At 37.4% G+C, this 13381-nt stretch overlaps 1 protein-coding gene and 1 pseudogene across 2 annotated transcripts in view; one reads left to right on the top strand and one right to left on the bottom strand.

Annotated features, from left to right (window-relative positions):
• The window catches only part of DSC2 (desmocollin 2), a 37845-nt gene extending 26190 nt beyond the window's left edge, over positions 1-11655 (top strand). Inside the window, exons 12-17 of one of the 2 annotated variants that reach the window (XM_010380906.2) lie at positions 2831-3055; positions 5827-6063; positions 6792-6916; positions 8496-8753; positions 9303-9348; positions 9435-11655. In XM_010380906.2, the coding sequence (XP_010379208.1) occupies positions 2831-3055; positions 5827-6063; positions 6792-6916; positions 8496-8753; positions 9303-9338 (881 nt within the window). In that variant the 3' untranslated portion in view covers positions 9339-9348; positions 9435-11655. The remainder of the gene's footprint in view (positions 1-2830; positions 3056-5826; positions 6064-6791; positions 6917-8495; positions 8754-9302; positions 9349-9434) is intronic. The other variant, XM_010380897.2, reaches the window with a different exon arrangement.
• Positions 5072-5184, bottom strand: LOC115895579 (annotated as a pseudogene).
• Positions 11656-13381: the final 1726 nt, after the last annotated feature.

Raw genomic sequence — 13381 nt, 5'->3', positions numbered from 1 at the left:
TGACTTCATATTTGGAATTAGCATTTGCCCATATAGAATTATGTTACTACTAGAAGATGAGCATTTTATGCTGACATTCCAACGAATAAAGCAGTATGTAACTCATCAACAGATGAAAAACAGCTATGAAACACAGTGCATTAGATATCTGAGGTCTTAAATGTTCTTCTACGTCAGTATTAATCACAATGTGCAAAAAAAAAAAAATGGAGTTTAATCAGTGAGCAGCTGTAAACATCTACTGGAAGGGAATTGAAGCATTTATGCCAGTTGTAGAAGAGCAAGCACTGTAGAGTTCAATTTTTAAAGATAGCACAATTAACCAGATTCAGTAGGTAAGGCACGTGCTCTCAATTGTGTGTGTGGACTCAAAGGGAAAGAAATGTTCAAGACACCAGCAGTCCCAATTTTCAGAGAGAGCAAGGTAGCACCACATAACATGAGAACAGGAGAAGCTGAGAGACAGAAATTATTCTGCTCTAGTAAATAGAAACATATGCCAGATAGATGAAATATATATCTACCTGCTTCCTTTTTCTAATGTAAATACTCTTTTTCGAAGTTGTCCAAAAATGGAAGGTAGTTGCATTGTTTCCTGCTTCTCATTGTTTTCTCTCCTAGTTCTTTTTTCTTCTTGCTGAAGGACATCCTTTACTATTTTTTTTTTCAATTGTGGAATGTGAATTTTAAACACTCTCAGTTTTGTTGTTCTGAAAAATAATTTAATATTGGCCTCATACTTAAGTGATACTTTGACTTGGTTTAAGATTCTGAGTCAACAGCTTCTTTCCCGTGGCACTGTGCAGCTATTAACCCATTATCTTCTGGCATCTCTTCTTGCTGATGCTTCTTGTTCTGTCAGTTAGCGATTGTCCTTTTGTAGGTAATATATTTAGGTAGCTCTTATAGTACTATAAGTTGAGTTCTACAGTGTTAGTACAAAGTGTATGCCGTGGATTTATTTATATTTGTCTAGTTCTGCAGTCAGAAAATACTTTCAATCTGAAGAGCCATGGTTTTCGTTAATTTTGGAGTATTCTCAGCTATTCATCTCTTTAAATATTGCTTCTCTGCCATTCTGTCTATTCTCTTTTCTAGAATCCCTGGTAGGTGAATGTTGCTGTTTATTTTCTGCTGGAATTTGAGCTGTAATTTCATTCTTGTTTAATTGGTTACCCCTCTTTATGTCTTTGAAGATTCTAAACATACCTGTTTCAGAGATGTCTTGCATAGAATGAGTTAATTTTTTGACTGGTGCTTTTGTTGGCTTTCCTTCTTAGTGTTAGTCTTGATTATCTGGGAATTTTAGTTTGCAGACTTATATTAAATGAGAAGTGTTTGCTTTGCTTTCCGTTTTTATTTTTTCCCTCTCTCCAACTTTGCCCATATTTACTAGTCCTGTAGTTGCCTTCACCTGCTCTTTCTCTGTGGCCCATGGTTTAGAACCAATTCTTAACTTGGTGGCCTAGTGTTCCTGACCCGTGATGACGCTGGATGTATCATGAATCTAATTGCTGTGCTGCAGGTGCTCTGGCTGAGGTTGTGACTTCAGGGCTGTGCTCATATCTCCGAGCCTCCCGAGGTTAGCAGCTTCATATAAGACACAGCCCAGGCAGTGGGTGGCACGGGGTTTTTTAATTCTCTTTTCCACCTGTAGTGTTGAAAGCCTTCTTTTGAAACCGAAAGAATGAGTGATTTAGAGACAGAACTCCTGGGCTTGTGTTCAGCTTCAGACTTCATAACTGCATTAATAATTAGTGGCATGGGTCCATGACTCTTTCATCTTTGAATTCCCCAGATTTTCCAATGCAGTTCTTTATATAAAGTAGTTATCCTGTAAGTTTCTTTCTTTCCTTTCTCTTTTCTTTTCTTTTTTGTTTTGAGATGGAGTTTCACTTTTGTTGCCCAGGCTGGAGTGCAATGTCATGATCTCTGCTCACTGCAAACTCCACCTCCCGGTTCAAGCGACTCTCCTGCCTCAACCTCCCGAGTAGCTGAGATTATAGGCATGTGCCACCATGCCTGGCTAATTTTGTATTTTTAGTAGAGATGGTGGTTTCTCCATGTTGGTCAGGCTGGTTTCGAACTCCCGACCTCAGGTGATCTGCCCGCCTCGGCTTCTCAAAGTGCTGGGATTACAGGCGTGAGCCACCACACCCCACCTATCCTGTAAGTTTCTATTGAATATACAGATCGATGAATTACTTAGACTACACCCCACAGTGATTATTTCAGTTTTCAAGTAATTTTCTTCTCCTGGAGTCTTCCGCCCTTCGAATATTCCCATCTACTATTTTTGTTACAGTCTTTCAAATACGTAACTTTAATTTCTTTGCTCCAAAACCTAAGTGCTACCTATTTATCCAACAAACTCTAAGCTCCCTAGTCTGGCTTTCAAAGACCCTTAGCTCCTGCTTCCGTGTCAGCTTTCACCTCTCTACCTTTCCTGTCATTGTCTCCAGATCATGGGTGTGTATAACGTGGGTTTCCATCTCCTTGAATTTCCTTGTGCTTTTAAATATGCCAGAAGTGTCCTCATTCATACTCTCTTCCTTCCTCTTCTCACAAATCAGCCAAAACTTGCCTCTAATAAAATGCAGTAATAATTTAGCTAATGAATAAACACATCTTAATAGCAGTCATTGTACAACCCATATGAAAGTAATAATATTTTTCTTTTAACATTCCCTGAGGACATAACTTGTGACTGCTTATCATTGTAACTTATACATCATAGGTGCTTAATAAATATTTTTCAATGTTTTCAGTGCATAATTTTGTGGTGAAAACTCAAAACATAAAAAAGGTATTTTTATTTTCATTTATCTAGCAGGGAGAACATGTACAGGGACACTGGGCATTATACTTCAAGACGTGAATGATAACGGCCCATTCATACCTAAGAAGACAGTGATCATCTGCAAACCCACCATGTCATCTGCGGAGATTGTTGCAGTTGATCCTGATGAGCCCATCAATGGCCCACCCTTTGACTTTAGTCTGGAGAGTTCTACTTCAGACGTACAGAGAATGTGGAGACTGAATGAAATTAATGGTATATATTTTTGAACATTGCTTTGTCCTTTTCAACATCAGGGTGTCTGCAATACTTTTTTTTTTGTATGAAATAGGAGAAAATTCACCATCTGGGAACCACCAATGAAAGTTTCTCAGTTTTTGTGTGTTGGGAGTAGATCTCTCTAGTGTGTCTCTAATCCTATGCCGAGATTCCCTTAGGTGTGTTGTGAATTCTCACTCCCACTCCAAACACACACAGACACACACACATACTCACACTCTCTCTCTCTCTCTCAGACTGGGTCTAATGCAATCACTTCCTAACTTGTGTACCTCCCATTGGCATAGGTTTCTTTATAGTTTCCTAGGTCATAAGGGAGTCCTCAGTTGTTACTGGTTGGCTCTCCAGAAAGCAGACCCTGAGACAGGGCATCTCAAGCAGAATGATGACTAAGGAATTTGCTTGGGATCAGTAGCTTTGAAAGGAGGAGAAGTAGGATTAGACAAAAAGAGAAGTCGAGCTGCAGCATAAGCCAAATGACAACCTCAGTGAACCCCAGGGGATGTCTGAGCTAAATGGGCCTTCAGAGTGGTGCTGAATCGGTCCCCTATTCTCTCTTATTGCTCCATCACTGTATGTGGGCTGCCCATGGCAAAAAGGCACAATCACGGAAGGTGCTGATGGCCTCCCAAGCAGCTGGGATGTAAGTCCTTCACTGAAAAGGGATCTGATATACCCCACAGTGTCCACCACATTCTCTCTCCTCTTTGCCACTGTATTGACTTCTGACTATTTCGTGTCTATTGTATTCTCCTTGGGATTCTCCCCTAACTTGGTTCCCCATCTGTACTTTTGTCTTTAGCCCAGAAGGATCTACAGTGATAAGTATGGCAAAAATGAAGGCAACCTGTCTACATTATCACCACTGCCTCATTCCCTAGTCGGCCCGTAACTCTTCAGCATGTTCCCCATCTCCCGCTCACACTGCCTATGGACCATGGCGTCGTGGTCTACCAGCTTTCGTGACTCTAGAACCACTGAATGGGGCTTGCTTTTCAAATGCCCTTGAATGTTTTTCAGCCCCATGCTTTGAGTGAATATCCCTCAATTTCCTGTTATGACAAATTAGAAAAGAAAGGTTGTGAGGGAACGTAAAGGGAGAACAGGATGAGGAAAGAAAAATGAAGACTTACAGAAATAAGCTAAGCTAAGCTACTATGTCTTGGATCCTGCTCTGTGAACTAACAAGATTTTCAGCTTTTTAAACAATATTCTGGGGTGTATGTGTGTGTGTCTCAGGGGGTTATCAGTTTATTTTGGGGTTGGGAGGAAGAATTAACTTTATTCTTAGATTTTTTTTTTCTTTTCTACTTATTTGGTGTCATGATATTCATTTTTAAATAGTGTTGATAGAAGGTGGACATTTTTTTCCCAATAGTCTTACTTAGCAAAATAAAACTTTGGCAGCTGTATGTTTGTCAAAATCTTTCTTATTTTAAAGATTTACTTGTCTGGGTAATCATTTGTAAGCTTGGGAAACACCCAACTTTTAAGAAGAACATACCCCAGAGAGACCTTGAATTCAGATAAGCTTAGTGTCAAATGCTGGCTCTCCACTGTTTGTTAGTTATGTAAATCTGACCATGCTATCTTTTGTCTTTGAGCATCAATTTACTCAAAAGGGATTATTTGGAGGAGTAAATGAGATAATGCATGTAATACATCATGACACATTAGGAATTATAAGTTTTGGTTTTGCTAGTCTCATTATAATTTCTTACATAATAGACTTAATGGGTTAACTGTGGCTTCTCTTAAAATTGACTTAATTCAGTGTGTTTTTACCCAGGCACTCAAATTTGTATTTAGAGCTTCAAATACTATGCAGAAAATAAGAATGTCATGCTGGGAAGTTATGTGAGAGAGGTATTATTCTATGGCACCAGGTATCTGCATTTAGAGTAGTAATATAGCTAGTCTCTGAAACCAAGATTGTGTTGACTTCTAAAAATTTTTTTAGTTTTTTATTATTTTTTTCTTCTTCTAAATTCATGTCATACAGGTAATGTACTGATGTTGTAATAAGGTTTGAGAGAGGTGCGTCTAACACATGAGCGTAAAAACCCTATCATCATGCTTATGCACCACAAAAGCCGTAAAAGAATCGGTATGAGCTTTTGGTTCTAGATATTTTCTAGCCTTTATCTAAGAAAACTACATCAAAACTAAGACATGTGCAGTTGGTCCCTTCATCCTTTAGGACCAGGAGATGCAGCTCCAGCTGTGTGTCTCATGACCTGCTAATGTAGTCACTGTCAGGGGTGTTCTAAGTTGTCAGAATCAGTCTCTGACAGTAAGTCACAAGGATTTATGTTTATTTGGCACAATTTTTGAAAACAAAGTAAAGAATTCAGAATTTCAGATTATTACTTCAGTGAAGCATGTGTAAAAGAAAATGTACACTCACTGCTTTAATTAAATGTATTCAAGATATGGTAGAAACTATTAACAAGTCTATTAGTTACGAAAGGAAGGATTTGTTTACCGACAAATAAAATATATTATTACAAGAGCCAAAAGACTTTAAGAGGCAGCATAGACAAACTTTTATATGCAATATATTTGCAATGGGTATAGATTGGAACTACTCTATCCATTCACATTTAGCATATTCTAGTAGCTGTGCCATCCCATCAGGAATATCTGTTTCTAGGAAAATATGATAACTATCAGATAATGAGTTATTTATGCTCAGAAGAAATCAGTGACATTGTATAATGCTTGGTTTTATTTATTTATGTTTTCAGATACAGCAGCACGTCTTTCCTATCAGAATGACCCTGCATTTGGCTCATATGTAGTACCTATAACAGTGAGAGATAGACTTGGCATGTCTAGTGTCACTTCATTGGATGTTATACTGTGTGACTGCATTACCGAAAATGACTGCACACATCGTGCAGATCCAAGGATTGGTGGTGGAGGAGTACAACTTGGAAAGTGGGCCATCCTTGCAATATTGTTGGGCATAGCATTGCTCTTTTGTAAGTCTTAAGTCTTTTCTTAAATTCAAATAATACCCTTTAAAGTAACTTTGAAGACACTTTTTGTTTTTTGAAACAGAGTCCAGGCTGGAGTGCAGTGGTGTGATCTCGACACACTGCACCCTCCGCCTTCGGATTCCGGTGATTCTCATGCCTCAGCTTCCTGAGTAGCTGGGATTACAGGTGTGCGCCACCATGCCCAGCTCATTTTTTCTACTTTTAGTAGAGATGGATTTCACTGTGTTGGCCAGGCCAGTTTCTAACTCCTGGCCTCAAGTGATCCGCCCACCTCGGCCTCTCAAAGTGCTGGGATTACAGGCTTGAACCAGCACGCCTGGCAACTTTCAAGACACCTTCTAAGAATCAGTGCTATTTCCTATAGTTGATCATTTGCATGTAGCTGTATTTTTATTTAATATATAAATATATTTAATTTACATATTTTAAGTGCATTTATGTATAGTTCTAGGTCTTCCCAGTTATCATAGACATAAAATTCAATGCAGAAACAGAACATGTAACATAATTATAGCATATCTGTTTAAAAGTTTAAATAGTATATCTATTTAAACTTTTCTATTGTATACTGCTTTGACATAAGCAATCCCAGGAAAGCTGTCTCCTTTTAATATGCACTTTTTAATTTATGATTTATCTGTGTATTAACCATTGTACATAACTTCACGTTATTATATGATAAACTCAAGTATATTTCTTTCTTCCTCCAGGCATCCTGTTTACGCTAGTCTGTGGGGCTTCTGGGGTATCTAAACAACCGAAAGTAATTCCTGATGATTTAGCCCAGCAGAACCTAATTGTGTCCAACACAGAAGCTCCTGGAGATGACAAAGTGGTAAGTAATCTGGGTTTTTAAATAAATACAAAGGATGAATTTGCTTATAATGCGTATTCCTTCTAAACTCATCTTTTCTCAGAAAAGTTCTTTTGGTATCGGGCAATTTACCTTAGAATGTCATGGGTCCCCTGAAACAGATAAAATGACTTTGATTTACATGGCGATATATGGTATTTAAATTTGACCATAGTGTGTTACTAAATGGTGAAAATGCTTTAATATGTCATTGTTATTTCTACTTCTAATGATTCATGGTTTCAACTTTAAGCCTTGTCTTTTGTATGTATTTCAACTGCTGTTTGTGCTGTAAAAATGCTGCTTTTAATTATTCGCGGTTCACCAACATGGTTTTACACTTTTTCTGGCAGCAATAAAATCACTACAAGCTTTGATCATCGTGGGAAGAACTTTAATAGATTCTTTCTGGCTCTAATATGGGTTAGGAAAGAGCCTGGGGCCAAATATATGAAATAGCAATGCTAGCAAGTAGCTATTTCTCCAACTTTGCTTTCTAGCTCAATATGTGGAAGAGGAACAAGTAAATACCCTATAAGAAGTATAATTGATGACTAGGGCAAGAAATATTTAGAAAACAAAAGCATCACAGTATCCAGGAAGGTACTGAAAAACAAAAATTTAAATAATGTTAGAGTTTCCAAAAACGCAATGTAAATAACTAGTGGCCAAAGCTTTAGCGTTCTCGTTATTTTCCCTGCCTAGTTTATTCATGTATATTTAGATGGCAAGGGTTTATTATTGCAGTCAAGATTTTTATGGCAATTACAGTTTTATTCTTTTTGATGTAGTTGAAGTGTAACTGAACTAGATACTAAATGGAAATATTGATCATCACTTCTGTTTCTGCTTTAGTCAGGTAAAAAGGAATTAATTTAAACTAAGCAGAGTAAGTATATGTGAGACAACAGTGTTTATTTTGAGGTGTGAGATGTAGAAGGATTGAAGAATTAAAGTTGTACAGTATTCTAAGAGGCTTTTTTTTTTTTTTTTTTTGAGACAAGGTCTGACTCTGTCGCCAAGGCTGGAGTGCAGTGGCACAATCACAGCTCACTGCAAACTCTGCCTTCCAGGTTTGAGCGATTCTTGTGCCTTAGCCTCCTGAGTAGCTGGGATTACAGGTGCCTACTGCCATGCCCAGCTGATTTTTGTATTTTTAGTAGAGACAGTGTTCCACCATGTTGGCGAGGCTGGTCTTGAATTCCTGATTTCAAGTGATCTACCTGCCTCGGCCTCCCAAAGTGCTGGAATTACAGGCATAAGCCACCACACTGGGCAGGTATTCTAAGAGATTTTTAAAGAAGGAATATACATCAGGCTTCCTAATTTATCTCCAGGTACCAACCACTTGACAGTTTGCTTGTGTGGCTACTACATTAAATTATGGGATTTCCATAGTTGGGTACACAGGATTGACAAAATAGATTTAGTTCCTGCTCTCAGAGAGCTTATCTTCTAGCACACACACACAAAAATGGCATTATCCGCTTGATGTTGTTCTTTTTCATAATTTTTTGTTTCTCTCTGTAATTATTCCTAATGCAAATTGTTTTCATTTCAGTATTCTGCGAATGGCTTCACAACGCAAACTGTGGGTGCTTCTGCTCAGGGAGTTTGTGGCACCATGGGATCAGGAGTCAAAAATGGCGGTCAGGAGACCATCGAAATGGTGAAAGGAGGACATCAGACCTTGGAATCCTGCCGGGGGGCTGGGCACCATCACACCCTGGACTCCTGCAGGGGAGGACACACGGAGGTGGACAACTGCAGATACACGTACTCGGAGTGGCATAGTTTCACTCAGCCCCGTCTTGGTGAAGTGAGTTTTCCTAAGTGGCCTACAAATCTATTTTAATTTCCTTTAAACTTTATAAATAACTAACTGGATTCTGACCATAATTTTCAATTAATTATGAATCTACTAATTCTACTAATTGAAAGCTATTATTTTTCCTCAATTTTGATTTAGTTATGTTCAGATTTAAGTGGTTATTTACTTGCCCTAGTATTTTTTTAATTGAAAGAATTACTTAAATAGTGTGTGATGATATTAAATTACTGTCTCATGGCTTTGTCCTAATATTTCCCATCTGACAACTTGTGCCTTAGAAACCAAAAATGTGGTACCAGCAAGACCAGCATGTACCATCACTGTGTCTGTCTGGGAAGATCTGAGCCCACATCAATTTGTCTTCAGTTTAATGGATGCATGTCACTTTCAGCTAAAATGTTGAAAGGGAAAATAATGACTATGTAAAATGAACACCTGTATACTTGCTGCCACATGCGTGACTTTTAGAAACATGCTATACTGAATTTATAGTGTGATGTATGAAACAGACCAATCATGTGCATTTTTTATGTGTAGGAATCCGTTAGAGGACACACTCTGATTAAAAATTAAACAGTGAAAGGTAAATCAAAGCAATTACTTTTATGTTAGTAAGTTTTGGTGTTTAAAATAATAATAATAAAAACGTTGTGTTTTTCCTCTTGGCAGAAAGTGTATCTGTGTAATCAAGATGAAAATCACAAGCATGCCCAAGACTATGTCCTGACATACAACTATGAAGGAAGAGGATCGGTGGCTGGGTCTGTAGGGTGTTGCAGTGAACGACAAGAAGAAGATGGGCTTGAATTTTTGGATAATTTGGAGCCCAAATTTAGGACACTAGCAGAAGCATGCATGAAGAGATGAGTGTGTCCTAATAAGTCTATGAAAGCCAATGGCTTTATGACTTTTTAAAAAATTACAAACCAAGAATTTTTTAAAACAGAAGATGCTATTTGTGGGGGTTTTTCTCTCATTATTTGGATAGAATCTCTTTGGTCAAATGCACATTTACAGAGAGACACTATAAACAAGTACACAAATTTTTCAATTTTTACGTATTTTTAAATTATTTTTTATCCAAGGAGATCTACAGATAAATTAAAGTCTGCCTTATTTGTTACATTTGGGTATAATGACAACATCCAATTTATAGTGCAATAAAATGTAATTAGTTCAAGTCCATATTATAGACTATTTGAAGCACAACCTAATGCAAAATTGTAGAGACCTTGCTTTAACATTATCTCCGGTTACTTACGTGTTCATGCGGTGCTTGGAAACTGTTGTTTTCCTAAACATCTAAAGTGTGTAGACTGCATTCTTGCTATTATTTAATTCTTGTACTGTGGCCTTTTTCATAGTGCAAAGGGAGATTTCTAGCCAGGCATTGACTATTATTGCAATTTCATTTTGGTGGAGTTTAGTTTTAGGTTTTATTGTATATAAAATCCTGCACTGAATCTATGTCTCCTCGTTACCTACTTTTGCCAGTGAAATGTAAGTTTTAAAATGCTTTCAGAGTGTATTCTTACTACTGCAAATTTTTGGTCTTTAAAATGTCAAGTAGCATCTCTCTCTTTCTCTCTTTCTGTTTCTCTCTCCTGTTTTTTTTTTTTTTTTTAACTTCCATATGGGCTAAAGAATCCAAATATTTTAAAAATCTATCTGTCTTCTCTCATAAAGTGAATTATTCCTTTTTTTTTTGTTTTATGTAAGTGTATATATTCTTGGTTTTTCTTGAAATCATTGTAATGTTAACTTTGTTGTTTCAAATATCTTGGTGATGCTTCATTATCTCTTCAACAAAGAACGTTTAATTTTGCCATTGAAACTAGAACTACGTCATGCTTTTATTAGAAGCAATGCTCTATGTTAACAGCAGGAATGGTGTAATTAGAATTGGGATGTGGATATTTACTGTTTGACAACACATTTACAGTTCTTTAATGCGAGGATGCAATTTAAAAATGCAAAGTAGTGATGGTTTTTGAAATAAGCTTTTAAAATACAGGGATCTTGAAAACTCCCTGGGGTAACTATTTTGTAACTTAGATAAAATGGCTAGTCATATCTATGTGTTTGAAAAGTTATTTTTTTAATGTTTTAAGATTACAATTTTAACAAACATAGAAATGAGCCAAACTATTTAAATTTTAAAACAGTAAGACAAAATGAAACTTAATAGTCCACAAAATTCCAGTCCAGTCCATGACTGACTTTAGTCAATGAATTTTCTAGGTATGCTAAACATATGGACATTTTAAATGTGTTTCTAATATTTGTGATTATCTATAATGTGCCTGTCTTGAATTCACAAGATTGGGTTATAACAATTATTTGGAAGATTAACGTTGGGTAATTATTTGATAACCAGCTTATCTTATCAGTAGTTGTATTGCTGATCAGGCAAAAATAGTTTCCCAAAGTTATTTTTAATAAACTATTTACAAAATTCTTATATATTGCTAGTCATGACAAAGTAAATTAAGCAGTTTTTAAAACTTAGTGTGAGTTTGTTAATCACAGGTCTGATATGAATTTAAGGGATTTTGCACTTTCTGAGTTAAAGAAGTAAAACCCCTTCCTTAGGTTTCTGTTATGCATTTTTTAGAATGTAAAGTTTGTTTTGGAGACATTTTCAGTGCATTGTTATTGCCATATTTATATAATATAACTATTCTAAAGACTGTGATGCCATGGGGTATTGGTTAAGTTGCCTGCTTTCTCTTTGTCCATTTTCATCATTTTAAAATGGGGGATAATAGCGGAACTTGTTTCCTAGGGCCATTGTAAGTCACTTGAATAAAAAATAGTTTTGAAGCATGAGAGTCATACAGAGTGGTCCACCTAAAAGGCACTCCTGATAATAATAAATGATTTTAAACAAGTCACATGTACAACTCATTTCATGTTAACAAAAGGTCAATTAAGAAAATAAGATACTGAAAGGATTTTTCTTTTCACAGTAGAACATGTCTCTTCATAATGATCGCCTGATGACTGCGTCTTTTATGTTCAGTTTTCCAGAATATGTAGTGCAAAGATTGCTGAGGCATTCGCATGGGATTGCCTAGTCTGAAACACTGTGAAACTATTAGGTGCAAATTGGATGAAAAGCAGAACATCTGCTTCTTAAAATGGGCACTGAGTCTAACACCCTATGAAAATTATGTGTATTTTAGAGTCTCCCTGTCAATCCCTTCCTCGGCTTCTTCCCTAGCTGTCCAGCTAAACATTAGCAGTCACTTGCCTGGGAGGTCATGGCTGTTTGGCAGTCGTCATAGTAACCCTAAATGCTAAGACTTCCGAGTAAGCGTCTTGATGCAAATCCCAGCTCTATCGTTACCAACTGTGGGATTTGAGAAGTCACTTAAGCTTTCTGTGCTTAGTTTCCTTACTTCTAGAACCTGTACTGAGGAGGGTAGAGGAGTCTACTTGACAGGGCTTGGTCAGAGTTAATTCATGAAAAGGATTGGCATAGAGTTAGCACTCAATCACGTACCTTAGCCACTGCTATTGTTCTATGAGAAGAGAATGCCTGAGTTGGGAATAATTGTAGCTTCAGTTTCCACTCTGCTTTACTGCTGACATCTTGCCACGATGCTCTTATTCATCTTTCCCAGAAGCCCGACCAGTATTTCACTAGTGATGGCCTTTGGGAATTTCATGGCTCATCCTAGCTTCCGGGTCTCTCATTTGTGATATTCAGGAAGTTACATAGCCAGAAGTCAGTGTGATAAATCTTGATGCTTAACTGAAAAGGCAGGTAAAATGCTCAAGGAGGCAAAATCATAAAGAGTTTCCCGAAGAAATGGCTGGTGCTTCTTCAGCACATGGAAAGTAACAAGATCTTCTGTTCCGTGCAGTGTGTGTTTGGGGGCTCCTGGTAATCACCACTTTTTCTCTCTTCCTATCTGAAGGCTGTTTTTATCTTGGATCCCAATTCTGTTTTGCCAAATGTGACTTTGACTACAGGCTTCCCTTTTGTCTCCATCTCCATTCCTGGACTCCAGATTGAAGTCTTGACCACTGACTTTGCTCTGGTCAGCCCCTTTATTACCTTCCCCAAATAAAATGCTTTCCCTTCTTTGTGCCTAGAATCATCATTTTTCTACCTCCTTGAATACTCAAAGCCCTAAGAAGTTACCTGATACCCATATAAACCTACAGCTCTTATATCAGCTCTCCTGCGAGCCCCTTGTTAACCTAGCACTTTAAACTCATGCAAAAAGACAAACACATACTACCAAATCAAATCAGGTTCTCCTGCGTTACTTAAACAATGGTGCCTTTCTTCTACTTACTTGGGCTTGAAACGGAGAATCCTTGATTTCTCTCTCTTCTTTGCATGGCATCCTCTATTTGTTTCCAAAAACTGCCATATTTTTGAGAATTGTAAACACAATTTCATTCATTAAATACTTTGTTTGTACTGTAGTCATTTGATGCCTTCCCAGTGCAGTCATATGTAGCCTTTTAAAACAGAGACTAGAAGGACTGTGCTTCTATGAGAAAGTGCAAGATGAATCAGCTACTCTCCCCACCCACACCCTTGAATGCAAGTCAAGACACGGTGGACATAAGGAGTAGGCTAATGCCTATAAAACACATCA

The sequence above is a fragment of the Rhinopithecus roxellana genome, chromosome 21 (genome assembly GCF_007565055.1).
Source record: "Rhinopithecus roxellana isolate Shanxi Qingling chromosome 21, ASM756505v1, whole genome shotgun sequence".
NCBI lineage: Eukaryota > Metazoa > Chordata > Mammalia > Primates > Cercopithecidae > Rhinopithecus > Rhinopithecus roxellana.
This window is presented reverse-complemented; position numbering and strand designations above follow the sequence as displayed.